The sequence below is a fragment of the Rutilus rutilus genome, assembly GCF_951802725.1.
Source record: "Rutilus rutilus genome assembly, chromosome: 16".
Lineage (NCBI taxonomy): Eukaryota > Metazoa > Chordata > Actinopteri > Cypriniformes > Leuciscidae > Rutilus > Rutilus rutilus.
The window spans coordinates 18,237,821-18,251,139 of NC_140224.1; the positions used below are offsets into that span (position 1 = coordinate 18,237,821).

The 13,319-nt window shown below is 41.8% G+C and overlaps 1 protein-coding gene across 1 annotated transcript; it reads left to right on the plus strand.

Moving 5' to 3' along the window:
- Positions 1–3,147: 3,147 nt before the first annotated feature.
- Positions 3,148–10,869, plus strand: LOC311305797 (uncharacterized protein). Its single transcript, XM_084433670.1, has 3 exons — positions 3,148–3,249; positions 3,347–3,418; positions 4,221–10,869. The coding sequence occupies exon 3, from the start codon at positions 7,112–7,114 to the stop codon at positions 8,666–8,668; it is 1,557 nt and encodes a 518-aa protein (XP_084289796.1). The 5' UTR covers positions 3,148–3,249; positions 3,347–3,418; positions 4,221–7,111; the 3' UTR covers positions 8,669–10,869.
- Positions 10,870–13,319: the final 2,450 nt, after the last annotated feature.

Genomic DNA, 13,319 nt, shown 5'->3' on the forward strand with positions numbered 1-13,319 from the left:
CCCAAAAGACCCTAGCAACCACCAAAAATATCCTAGCAACCACCCAAAATACCCTAGCAACCACCCAAAAGACCCTAGCAACCACCGAAAATATCCTAGCAACCGCCTAGCAACCACCCAAAAGACCCTAGCAACTACCCAAAATATCCTAGCAACCGCCTAGCAACTACCCAAAAGACCCTAGCAACCACCCAGAACACCCTAGCAACCGCCTAGCAACCACCCAAAAGACCCTAGCAACTACCCAAAACACCCTAGCAACCGCCTAGCAACCACCCAGAACACCCTAGCAACCACCCAAAAGACCCTAGCAACCACCCAAAATATCCCTAGCAACCACCCAAAACACCCTAGCAACCGCCTAGCAACCACCCAAAACACCCTAGCAACCACCCAGAACACCCTAGCAACCACCTAGCAACCACCCAAAAGACCCTAGCAACCACCCAAAATATCCTAGCAACCACCCAAAACACCCTAGCAACCGCCTAGCAACCACCCAAAAGACCCTAGCAACCACCCAAAACATCCTAGCAACCACCCAAAACACCCTAGCAACCGCCTAGCAACCACCCAAAAGACCCTAGCAACAGCCTAGCAACCACCCAAAAGACCCTAGCAACCACCCAAAATATCCTAGCAACCGCCTAGCAACCACCCAAAAGACCCTAGCAAACACCCAAAATATCCTAGCAACCACCCAAAACACCCTAGCAACCGCCTAGCAACCACCCAAAAGACCCTAGCAACCACCCAAAACACCCTAGCAACCGCCTAGCAACCACCCAAAAGACCCTAGCAACCACCCAAAAGACCCTAGCAACCGCCTAGCAACCACCCAAAATATCCTAGCAACCGCCTAGCAACCGCCTAGCAACCACCCAAAAGACCCTAGCAACCACCCAAAACAGCCTAGCAACCACCCAGAAAACCCTAGCAACCGCCTAGCAACCACCCAGAATACCCTAGCAACCACCCAAAATACCCTAGCAACCACCCAAAAGACCTTAGCAACCACCCAGGACACCCTAGCAACCACCTAGCAACCACCCAGAACACCTAGCAACCGCCCAAAATACCCTAGCAACCACCCATAACATCCTAGCAACCGCCTAGCAAAAAACGTTCTGCTCCAAACTTTCTCAAGCCAACTTAAAGTTTGTCTCGACGAACTTTCGCATCTAGTTATTATTATTATTCTTCTTACTAAAAAATCTGACTCAAACTCCTCCTAGAGCTTTAACTCTACATACTCCAAAATCGGCTCAGACACTCAAACAGATCTGACTCGGTGTGCTCTATCTTTTCAGACTGATCGGACTTACGGTTTTCCTAAAAATGACGATCAAAACTCGGAAAAACTCCCATTGACTTACATTGGGGAGTTCTAAAAAATTCAAATCCAGATTCAAACTCACCAACCGACAAAAATTCAAATCTAAACACCTTGAAGACTAAACCAAACTGCCGTTCTATATATATGTAGCAACAATGACATCTGCTTTTCGCATTAAGTAGATCATGTGATGGCGAACACATCGTCTTTGCCCTCGGGAAGACAGCGCTGGTTAATAATTGCCCCACGAGGACCAATTTACCAGCACCCATGTGACTCGTATCCCCCAACCTTACAGCCTCATGACATTCCGCACACACACACAAACACCCTTTTGTGTATAACTGAGAATACGAGAAATATCTTTTCTTTTATTTTCATAATGTGTGTACATTCCTATATGCACGTGTAATAGAGGTGTGGGTTGCTAAGAGTAAAATCTTGAATTCTAAATGTTCACTGAAAGAAGGTTCCTCAATAGTGTCTTGTAAACCGACCCCGACATGGTCGTAAACTTTATGACTCCAAAGCTGCATCTTATCCAGTTCCTATGCAAGCCAACATTCCAACACATGGAACTTTTCAGGGAACTTTTCAGAGAAAACCCTTCAAATGTTTGATACGTATTCCTTTGTTTCCCAGGTGCCTTCACTTACCATAACGGAAACACTGACAATTTTATTGTGTGTTTAATCAAACTTTATTTGTGTGTAATCATGCATATAAATGTAACGTTATGTTTCCTTTATATTTACCTGTCATAATTGGTATCTGTCTGACCGTCCTGTTTTAATTCAACCAGTCACATATAGGAGATTACAGTAAAATGTATTGTTCTGTGTGTACAGTCGTAAGAGGAAATATGAATTATTTCTCTCATAAGACATATGGTAAAGGTAGGCGGGTCTTCTCCACACAAAGAGAATCTTTCCCGCCTCAGATAAGAAGTTCTGATTCGCTGTCGTTCCAGAGAGAAGGCGTAAACAGAGGTCTGTTAAAAGGCAGAAACCCCCTCATCTCGCTCTCTGATCCCTCTCTTCTCTCATCGATCCCACCTCTTCTCTTCTCTCTTCGATCGCTCTGACCTCCTCCTCTTCTCCCCGGCTTCAAGAAACATCTGAAAGGCTCAGGCCTTCTCCTCGGACCAACACATGTTCGAGTCGTAGCTGCCGTTCTTTGCAACTAAGTTCCTATCGCCTTTCCCCTCAAAAAGGGAAATGATCTAACTTTCTCGGTAACTTAAATTCAAGTAAGCCTTTACATCGTCTTGCGAAACGACCCAGAAGACGAAGCCAGACGCAAACCAGCCGGACACGCGCGCCTCTGTTACAGCATCGCACTGAAAGAGCACAGAATTCTGCAAGTATATTGAGTTGATAAAAGTTGATTTCCTGGTGTCTCTGAGGTCTGTGAATTAAGTTACCCTTCTTCCTCTTCTCTTTTCTTTTTTTTCTTTCTTTCATTTCATACTGATCACTCATGTTATTGTTTGTGTAACCAGGTCTTAAAACGAAGTCTTGGCATAATAATCCCTTTCTTAAAGTTAGTCAAATCTTGAGATAAATGTTTTAAGTTAATTAATCAAAGTACATTTTCTATGTATTAAAAGAAAAAAACAGTTAAGTGATGACAATGAATCAATAAGTGTTTGTTTAAAAAGGTTGAAAAAAAACGCCATCTACAATAAGTGATCAAATGCATAAAAAGATAGAAAAAGAGCGATTTCCCCCTTGAAAAGCTGTTCACACTACAATTCCCATGCTCCTTTTTGTGAGGAGTTGACCAATCACTGAGCTCCAAAACTTCAGGCAATCGAGCTCCGCCTTCACTTCCTGTTAGCTACTTCCTGACTGAAAGACTGCATGGCTGTTTTGTTTGCCTAGCTGAATCCCGAATCAATTACCATCCATAGGGTAAGAAACATAAATATCCCCTCCAACGGGATTTCATTAATTAATGAGGATGTTAAACATATGATGACGGCTATGTTGTCATGTTTACACTTTATAGAGAAGCGCGATCGGCAGACGGCTGCCGCTGATCAGACAGCCAATTTAGAGAGACCCACTCATTGACTCAACGGTGAGTGAGAAAAACACTCTGAGACCTGTTAGGTTACCTGTAAAGGAACTAATTATGCTGGAAACGGTAACAGTTGATAAGCTGCCGTTTAGAAAGGCTGTTAATGGCTGTAATAGCTACTCAATGCTGTGTCACGATGTTAATGCTGCTAATGTGAGCCTATCTATCCTGCTAGTTTGGTTGTTCAGTGCTACATGCGCTCTTATCCTTGCAAAAAAAATGGATTTATTTCCAGTTGGGTTTGCAAAAGATGCTGTTTCCTATATCAATATGTTTACTATGTGTGTAAAAGGAAAAAAGGTGTTAAAGCACATGTATGTGAATTTCTTGTCAGTGATTTAAGAGGTCAATTTTTTAGTGCATTCCCTCAATGTTACCGGTGCAGGGAGGGATGATAAGCACGCTTAGCCTTACTAGTACCTCCTAAATCTCTATTAATGTTCTTGCATTATTTGTTTTGCACAAATTGTAGTTAAATTCGTATTGTATTTGTATTGTGAGTTTGTTACTACCTTGTGTAGCAATAACCATTAATACTTGAAACTGGTTTTGTTTAAAATGAATGAATATGGATGTAAAAGCGCTTTAGGATATATTTATAGTTCACTACTATAAACACTTGAATCTGATACTTGATATATTATTGTCGTGCGACTGAACCTTCTTGAGAACATGATTTGAACCAATTGATATAAAGTGGAATGTTATTGATTGGTGATAATTCATGAGATAGACAGAATATGAATGTAATGCTGATTGTAATGATATGAATGCTTTTGGATTTCCTCTGGCCAACCCATAGGTCAGGTTTTTTTGCCAGATTCATTCCAGTGACGCACATGGATCGGAAGTCACGCCCGACTTGGAGTTGAAGCCTTCCGGTTGGATTGGGATTGGATGTTCACACCCTGAAACCCCGAAAGATTCCCAGCGTACGTTGGGTGGCGAGCCACGGACCCACGAGCATAAGTCTATGCGCAGTCTCACTTTCTCTCCTTCACGGATTGTGTGGTAGGATCCACGATCACTGGCATACTGATACTGTCACGACACTGATTCAACAACAAGAAAAAAAAGGGCCCCAACGAGCAATAAGACTATTTTTGGAACTGGGTTTTATTTCTTTTGTTTTAAGGGAAACTTATGCCGGCTTTATTATTTTCTTATTTCTTCAGATACATTCTCTGAACTAAATTGTTACACTGTTTGTTATTGTTCCTGATGTTAAACAAAGAGTGATCACAATGACGCAAATTATTGTTTTCTGTCTTTATTGAGGTCAAACCACTGGCTCTTAAGGATTTAGCATCTTCTGTTACTGGTCCAAATACTGTTAAAGATAACTAATTACCTGTTACTCTGTTATTATATCGTAAAAAGGGTTACATTTGGTTATATGTTGTTTGTTTATTGTTTGCATTTTTACGTACGTTTATATTCGTAGCTCATATAATCTCTAGTTTTGCATTTATTAAAATTCATAAATACTTTTCACTGCCTCTGTGTTTGAAGAATCCACTTTTTATGAAGTCAATGAAATCAAAGATCTTATTTAAGCTACAAGCTCGATATTAGACTACATTCAGTAGTTTTAATTTATAAACTCAGAAAGTTGGGTGTCCGTGGCCAGGACATGAAACTCTCTTGAAGTTTGTGAATACCTCTTCTTGACTCTAATGACTTTACATTTGTTTCGCTGGACGAATTAAATGTTGGTCAGATAGTTATAGAACAAGGTAATCTCGATAATTGATAAAATAAATGTACATGCGACTTATGAATTATGACCATGAGTCATAAATATTAATATTCCCAAGATTCCCCATATTCTTGAGCTAATTCATATTTACCCAGAGTCGTATCCGCTACAGTTTGGTGGAGTTATTTTAGGCAGTTTCAAACTTCATATGGTGGTGGAACAAATTCAGTTTCAGTGAATGTGTATTATTGGTATTAATAATTGTAACGTTACACGCGCGTTTTGAATTGTGAGGTAAGTCGCTAAGGCGAACTCACCCAGCTGAAGGCAGGCACAAAGCCAGCTCAGCTCTGCTAAAACTGCAGTTCATGACATTACATTGTGTCTCTGTAAAGACGAAGCAAAACTCTTTACAGTTAGTACATGTAATATGATTTAAACCGACTAAATGAAGACGAAGGATCTCTTTTAGGACGAAGACGTAAATCTGACCTGAGCAGTGACTCAGTTGTTTCAGTCGTAATAGGCCTTATTATATACAATACGTTAACGATGAGCTCCTGGTCAGAAATTGGCCTCGCGATCCAATTTCGTAAACCTACGCATTATCATAAAGTGCTATTTTGATTATTGCTTATGGGAGATGAGCAGATGGTATAGTTCCTGCTCACAGCTGTTCTGATGCCTGTCGTGCTCACAGCTTAAGTAAATAGATGTTTTGATGCCTGTCGTGCTCACAGTTTCTAGTGATTAAAACAAGAAGTTTTAATACCTGTTTTTATGTAAACCGTTTTATATCTAATGTGTAATTGGAGACCAGTTTTATGAATTAAGAAAAGATGATAATCCTTGTTCTTATTCTAAAACCGTCTCAATGTGTAATGCATAATGTGTAATCCCTGTAGTCACATGTTGTAAAACTCGCTCATTTTCCGCATGCAACAGAGCGCAAAATACTCGTGATTCCACAGATAAAAAATCTGCTGTCTTAACTGCTGAATCACGTCACCGACCCTAGAGGGCAGCCTCTAGAGGTGTGGCAGTGCTCAAATTACGCGCCCCCCACCGACGTCATCCTGCGTGAGCGTCGCCTCCCACTGACGTCAGCCTGCGCGAGCGCAACTACGCCATCTCGTGGCGTTCTAAGATAATACCTGCTTTCAATTTCTTTTTCTCTCTGCATTCATTTTCTCTCTCAAATACTTAACTGCATTCAAAGCTTAGCTTATGCTGATATTATTTGGAGTTAGACATTTTTATTTATTTTTTATTTTTTTTCCTGTTTTTGATTGTCACACTTTAAGTTAAGTTCGGAAAAAAAAGAAAACTTTTCGAATTAAAAACTTAGGTTATTCTGATAAATCACCATCAGTTATCATAATTTCTTTTTTTTTTGTATCACTAGTTTAGTAAAGCCTTTACCTCGGACTCCTGCATACATATTTACTCAATTTGATGACACCAGAAAGCCTTAATTTACATTAAGTCTAACATCTTAATCCCTTATTGTGTATCTATTGGCAGGACTCAGTCAGTGTTTAGGCTTAGGCCTCTTTATTTCTATTTTATAACACTCCCCGTGTTATTGTTTGTGACATTTCATTGCAGACCAATTCACTTCCTTGTGTTGTGTTCCCCTTTTGATCTTCCCTACCTTCAACTTTGTTTTATTTAAATTTTTCTCCATTTCTGTTGTGATTTGTTTCTCTCATTTCACTTACAGACAGAACCTAAGAGAGACCCCAGGAAAGCGAATAGAGTAACGATCAAAGCCAGCGTCTTTAGACGACTCCCAGGCTACCGCCTGTCAAAATCTCTATTGTGGGTTTAGCCATACCCACGAAATTGGCTCCGCTAACTGTCGGCATCAGTTAGCCCGAAATTCTCATAAACGGCCTAGCCCGTATGAGTATAGCTCATTTGACCCTAAAACAAACTTGCATTTTGTCTCTTTTTTGTGTGTGCTGTGCTTCTCTCGCCAACAGTAAGCCGAGATGTCGAGCTCACCCTGTCCTGCAGTCCGCTGGGACGACCTTGAGGCATGGCTGAGGGACATAACAAAGACCGTGCTGCCCCAGGACCCACATCGCTCGCGCCAAGAGCAACGGGACACAGACCTGAGCCAGTTCGAGTCCCATGATCCAGCCCAGACATACAGCCACGAGCAGCTGTCCAAAATCTTCGGAAACCTCGCACTCAAACTCGTCGCCAGGGCCCGGGACAGCGAAAGGAGCAACGCCGACCTGCAGCAAAAGACAGCCGCACTACAGCTCCAGGCCACAGAGGCCCTGGAGGACCGAGCACACACACAGAGCCGTCTAGACCAGCTACTCTCCCTGACCGAGGAAGAGGACGAGACGGACACAACGCTACAACAGGAAGTTGAAAGACTTCAAAATGCCCTAGACGATCTTCATCGGCACACAGACCAAAGACAACAGTCGGAGGAACTCACCCGGAAGGAACTCAACGAACGGCTCCAACGGGCTGAAGCTCTCCTTGAGAGAGCAGAGACTAAAATCCATCAGCTCACTCAGCAGAGACACGAGCTCCAAGATGAACTTGACACTGTTCATGCAGAACTAAAACATGCTTACAGATTGCAGAGTGTCTGGAACGGAGAAACACACATCACAGAGTTTCTCCCGGTCAGCCAAACACCAAAAGCTGAAGGGGGCGTAGCTGTAAAGGGTCAGAATCCTTTCCAGACGGATTGGGCCCCCAGCAACAGCTCTCCTCCCCGAGAACTTGACAAGCTAGCTCGAAACATTCCTATGTTCGATCCAGATTCTGCAGGAGACTGCAGTGTTCATGCGTACCTTCAAGACATTGATTTTCACCTGCAAACTGTCGCTAACGTGACAGCTTGGGACAAGTTGTACTTGTTACGAATCACTGCAAATAGAGAAGTGCGTAGCTTCCTGGATCGCCAACCAGAGGCGGTCAAAGCAGATTACAAGCAACTGCGACAAGCTTTGATCCGTGAATTCTCTGATCCAGAATCAGACCAAGGGTTTATCACGGCCTTTGACGTCAAACAGGCCCGACTTGAACACCCACACTCCTACTATGGCCGACTCCGACAAACGTACTTCGGAGCAACCAACACCCCACATATGGAAGAAGATGTAACCTTTAGAACTTTGTTTCTGCGAAATCTACATAGCACTGTGAGTAAACATCTCGGTGTGCTCGTCTGCCCACGAACCATGTCTACTCGAAAACTCAGAGACTTAGCCCACAAGGCTTACACCAAGCAAAGGGCTATGGATGAAATGACTGTCAAAACACACACAATTTACTCCGTCTCTGAGAACTGCTCAGAGCCAGACAGCAGGTGGCAGCACGACTGTGACGGTGCTCATCCAGAGCGTCGGACCGAACGCTCAGAAAGATTCTGGAACCAGCATCATCCGCCGTCCAGAACTCCAAGCCCAGACCGTCGAACCTGCAACCTCTCTCCCCAGAACACTGGTGAGCCCGAGTCTTCTTACACAACAGATGAAGACAGTGCAGCCACGTCTGACACCGACACAGAAAACGAACACTGACACCTGCTGCTTCAAGGTCATCTCTGACCTGCAGCTGTGCAACCAGACCAATGTCTGCGCCACATACCTACCACCATCACGATTGCAGTGACTACACAGCACAATCAAACTTTACCAACTACACTGCACGCCTCAGAGCCGCTTACGCCACCTCCGCTGTGTACAAAGAAAGGTCATGCGGGCCTCTGATGAACAGACCTTTCCTATACCAACCTCAGCGAAGCAAAAGAGACAACCAAGGACATCCATCGCTGGAAATTTTTGTCCCTTTCTCTCTCTCTTTCTCTCTCTCTCACCCTTTTGCCTCTAACAGGATGCTGTGGTGGTTCGCTAGAAAGCAGCCGCAATCGGACATCACCAGATCCGGCATCCGGCATCGCATGGAGAGAGAGCAGCCCGACTCCTGATCACCAAGGCAAGACTCACACCCAGGAAGTCTAACACTGTGATGGGCATCACCACGGTCACCGACCACGCCCTGACACTCGTCTTGGCTTTCATCCTGTACCAGACTCAACGAGACGTGAGCATCCACAGCCAAGCTCACAAAGCCGTGTCTGGTAATTTCCTACGAACCCTGGAAAAGGGGTGGTCCCACACCATCGACGACCTCAACCTCATTTGAGCTGAGTCATCAGCCTAAGAACCACCTGCTATTTGACCATCATGATCAACCTGCCATTCATTGTGCCTATTTGTTGTTCGATAAAGTCCATCCCGGATTTCATCTAACAAAAAGGGGGAAATGTAGCAACAATGACATCTGCTTTTCGCATTAAGTAGATCATGTGATGGCGAACACATCGTCTTTGCCCTCGGGAAGACAGCGCTGGTTAATAATTGCCCCACGAGGACCAATTTACCAGCACCCATGTGACTCGTATCCCCCAACCTTACAGCCTCATGACATTCCGCACACACACACAAACACCCTTTTGTGTATAACTGAGAATACGAGAAATATCTTTTCTTTTATTTTCATAATGTGTGTACATTCCTATATGCACGTGTAATAGAGGTGTGGGTTGCTAAGAGTAAAATCTTGAATTCTAAATGTTCACTGAAAGAAGGTTCCTCAATAGTGTCTTGTAAACCGACCCCGACATGGTCGTAAACTTTATGACTCCAAAGCTGCATCTTATCCAGTTCCTATGCAAGCCAACATTCCAACACATGGAACTTTTCAGGGAACTTTTCAGAGAAAACCCTTCAAATGTTTGATACGTATTCCTTTGTTTCCCAGGTGCCTTCACTTACCATAACGGAAACACTGACAATTTTATTGTGTGTTTAATCAAACTTTATTTGTGTGTAATCATGCATATAAATGTAACGTTATGTTTCCTTTATATTTACCTGTCATAATTGGTATCTGTCTGACCGTCCTGTTTTAATTCAACCAGTCACATATAGGAGATTACAGTAAAATGTATTGTTCTGTGTGTACAGTCGTAAGAGGAAATATGAATTATTTCTCTCATAAGACATATGGTAAAGGTAGGCGGGTCTTCTCCACACAAAGAGAATCTTTCCCGCCTCAGATAAGAAGTTCTGATTCGCTGTCGTTCCAGAGAGAAGGCGTAAACAGAGGTCTGTTAAAAGGCAGAAACCCCCTCATCTCGCTCTCTGATCCCTCTCTTCTCTCATCGATCCCACCTCTTCTCTTCTCTCTTCGATCGCTCTGACCTCCTCCTCTTCTCCCCGGCTTCAAGAAACATCTGAAAGGCTCAGGCCTTCTCCTCGGACCAACACATGTTCGAGTCGTAGCTGCCGTTCTTTGCAACTAAGTTCCTATCGCCTTTCCCCTCAAAAAGGGAAATGATCTAACTTTCTCGGTAACTTAAATTCAAGTAAGCCTTTACATCGTCTTGCGAAACGACCCAGAAGACGAAGCCAGACGCAAACCAGCCGGACACGCGCGCCTCTGTTACAGCATCACACTGAAAGAGCACAGAATTCTGCAAGTATATTGAGTTGATAAAAGTTGATTTCCTGGTGTCTCTGAGGTCTGTGAATTAAGTTACCCTTCTTCCTCTTCTCTTTTCTTTTTTTTCTTTCTTTCATTTCATACTGATCACTCATGTTATTGTTTGGTTATATGTTGTTTGTTTATTGTTTGCATTTTTACGTACGTTTATATTCGTAGCTCATATAATCTCTAGTTTTGCATTTATTAAAATTCATAAATACTTTTCACTGCCTCTGTGTTTGAAGAATCCACTTTTTATGAAGTCAATGAAATCAAAGATCTTATTTAAGCTACAAGCTCGATATTAGACTACATTCAGTAGTTTTAATTTATAAACTCAGAAAGTTGGGTGTCCGTGGCCAGGACATGAAACTCTCTTGAAGTTTGTGAATACCTCTTCTTGACTGTAATGACTTTACATTTGTTTCGCTGGACGAATTAAATGTTGGTCAGATAGTTATAGAACAAGGTAATCTCGATAATTGATAAAATAAATGTACATGCGACTTATGAATTATGACCATGAGTCATAAATATTAATATTCCCAAGATTCCCCATATTCTTGAGCTAATTCATATTTTCCCAGAGTCGTATTCGCTACATATATTAGCCAATGAAACTCATTTAAACTAATAAACTCTAATCTCATACACTTATAAACTAATTAACTTAAATTTAATAACTAATTAACTAATAAACTCATGAATTCATAGACTTATGAACTCTTAAAGGTGCCATGTGTAAAAATAAATAAATTCATACTCCACATTCCATACCAGATGGGGGCAGTATACCTCCAGAAAGTGAGTTGGTCTACTCTAGAGTATGAATATCTTCAAGCTACTCCCCTTCACCTTTACCAGTGAATATGTTCATATTCGTTTTGTTCATATTACATTTTTATTGTTAGTTTGAATTACATTAATTTGACAGACAGCATTCGCTGATGTTGACCAAGCTAGCGCCAACGTAACCAGAGCTTCCAACTCTCACGCATTAACCGTGAGACACGCAAACACTTTTCACACGCTCTCACCCCACACATCAATTTTCTCACGCACAGAAAAATCGCGAAGCAAAGAGGACACGGATACCGACAGACTAGACAGAGCAGGTTAGTTATGATATAAAAAAAATCTCAGCTCTCAGATTCTGTCAATTTTATCACGCAATTCAAACAATAAATACCGTTTTGGCGCTTGTAAATGTTACACGACAGATCCCTAGCGCACGTAAACCGAACATCTCTACTAGCTAATAATAGTAAAAAAACACGAACACTGAAAGATACAGTAACGTTAGGCTACAACTTACCAAAATGTATTCCTCATACATAATATCGACCAATCAGTGTTTTTTATCAGCGTGAAGAGGTCAATAACACAGCTGGAGAACAATTATGTCAGATTTACCTCAGGAAAGCCATTTAATATACATAATATAGGTCACGTAGTTGGCAAGAAAAAAAGGGCAATAGAGATTGTGCTATGTGTACTATATTACAATACTGTATTTATGAACGTTATATACGTTTATCGAACAGCCTTCGATACATTTCTATGTTATAACTTCCCGAAAATCTACACAAACATATAATACAAACTTCTAACGAAATACTAACAGCATCTTACTTACCAATCCAAAAGAAATGTTGCAAGTTCGGAGTCAAACCTCATTTTTTTCATGTCCATTAGTTGTCTCCAGCGATGGAAAGCAGTGCCAATGTTTACTCTGGTTCTGTTCCTTTTTTATCAGATTTTATTTGAATGTAGTAGTGGGGCTGTAAGCTACTTTCCACACGATTGACATCAGGTTCAAGTAAGCCCACAAGCCGTGCGAGTTATTCGTGTATTGCATGTTTGGCTGGTGGTTATGTTGCCCGCATACCGCCTCCCATGGCCGAAACTGGTATTACGACACCTGTCGGGCCGTGGCTAGTAATGCTAATGCTAATTTAGGTTGATATCTCTGCAGCACTATAACTTGACATTTTTTTAATGACATCATCGCCCTTATTTCTTTTCATTCTTTTGATGCGTGTAGCTCATTTTTTGGATATTTTTACCTCAATTTTTACACATGGCACCTTTAAACTCATAAATTAATAAACTCTGAACTCTTAAACTCATTTAAACTTTTATAAACTCTAAACTCGAAAACTCATACACTTATAAACTCATCAATTTATACACTTATAAACTCTAAACTCATAAACTCTGAGAGTGTGTGTGTGTGTCTGAGTGAGTGTGTGAGCGAGGTAGTCTGAGTGTGTGTGTGTGTGTGTGTGTGTGTGTGTGTGTGTATCTATATAACTTATTTATCTATCTATCTCTCTCATAAACTTCAAACTACTTTAAACTTTAAACCAATTTAAACTTCTTAAGTTTAAAGCTCCCAGCTCCCAAGCAACTCCATAGCAACCAAACTTGAGTACCCTAGCAACCGTTTTGCAAGACCTATATCTCTGTATCAGAACATCGTACAGAGATGAGGTTTGGCTCTTTTGACTCATGCTAGCAAACAGCACTTCCAACATGCTACACATGCTAGCACTGAATAGCTACATGCTAATAGCGATTAGTTAAGTGTTAAATCATGCCAAGATCATGCTAAGAACTCTATAAAAACTCCATAGTAACCATCTGTGACAACTACCAACCACCTAGTAACACCATATCAAC

Bases quoted from the DNA above. Each gene is read 5' to 3' on its own strand.
- LOC311305797 (XM_084433670.1), top strand. From the start codon at position 7,112: ATGTCGAGCTCACCCTGTCCTGCAGTCCGCTGGGACGACCTTGAGGCA.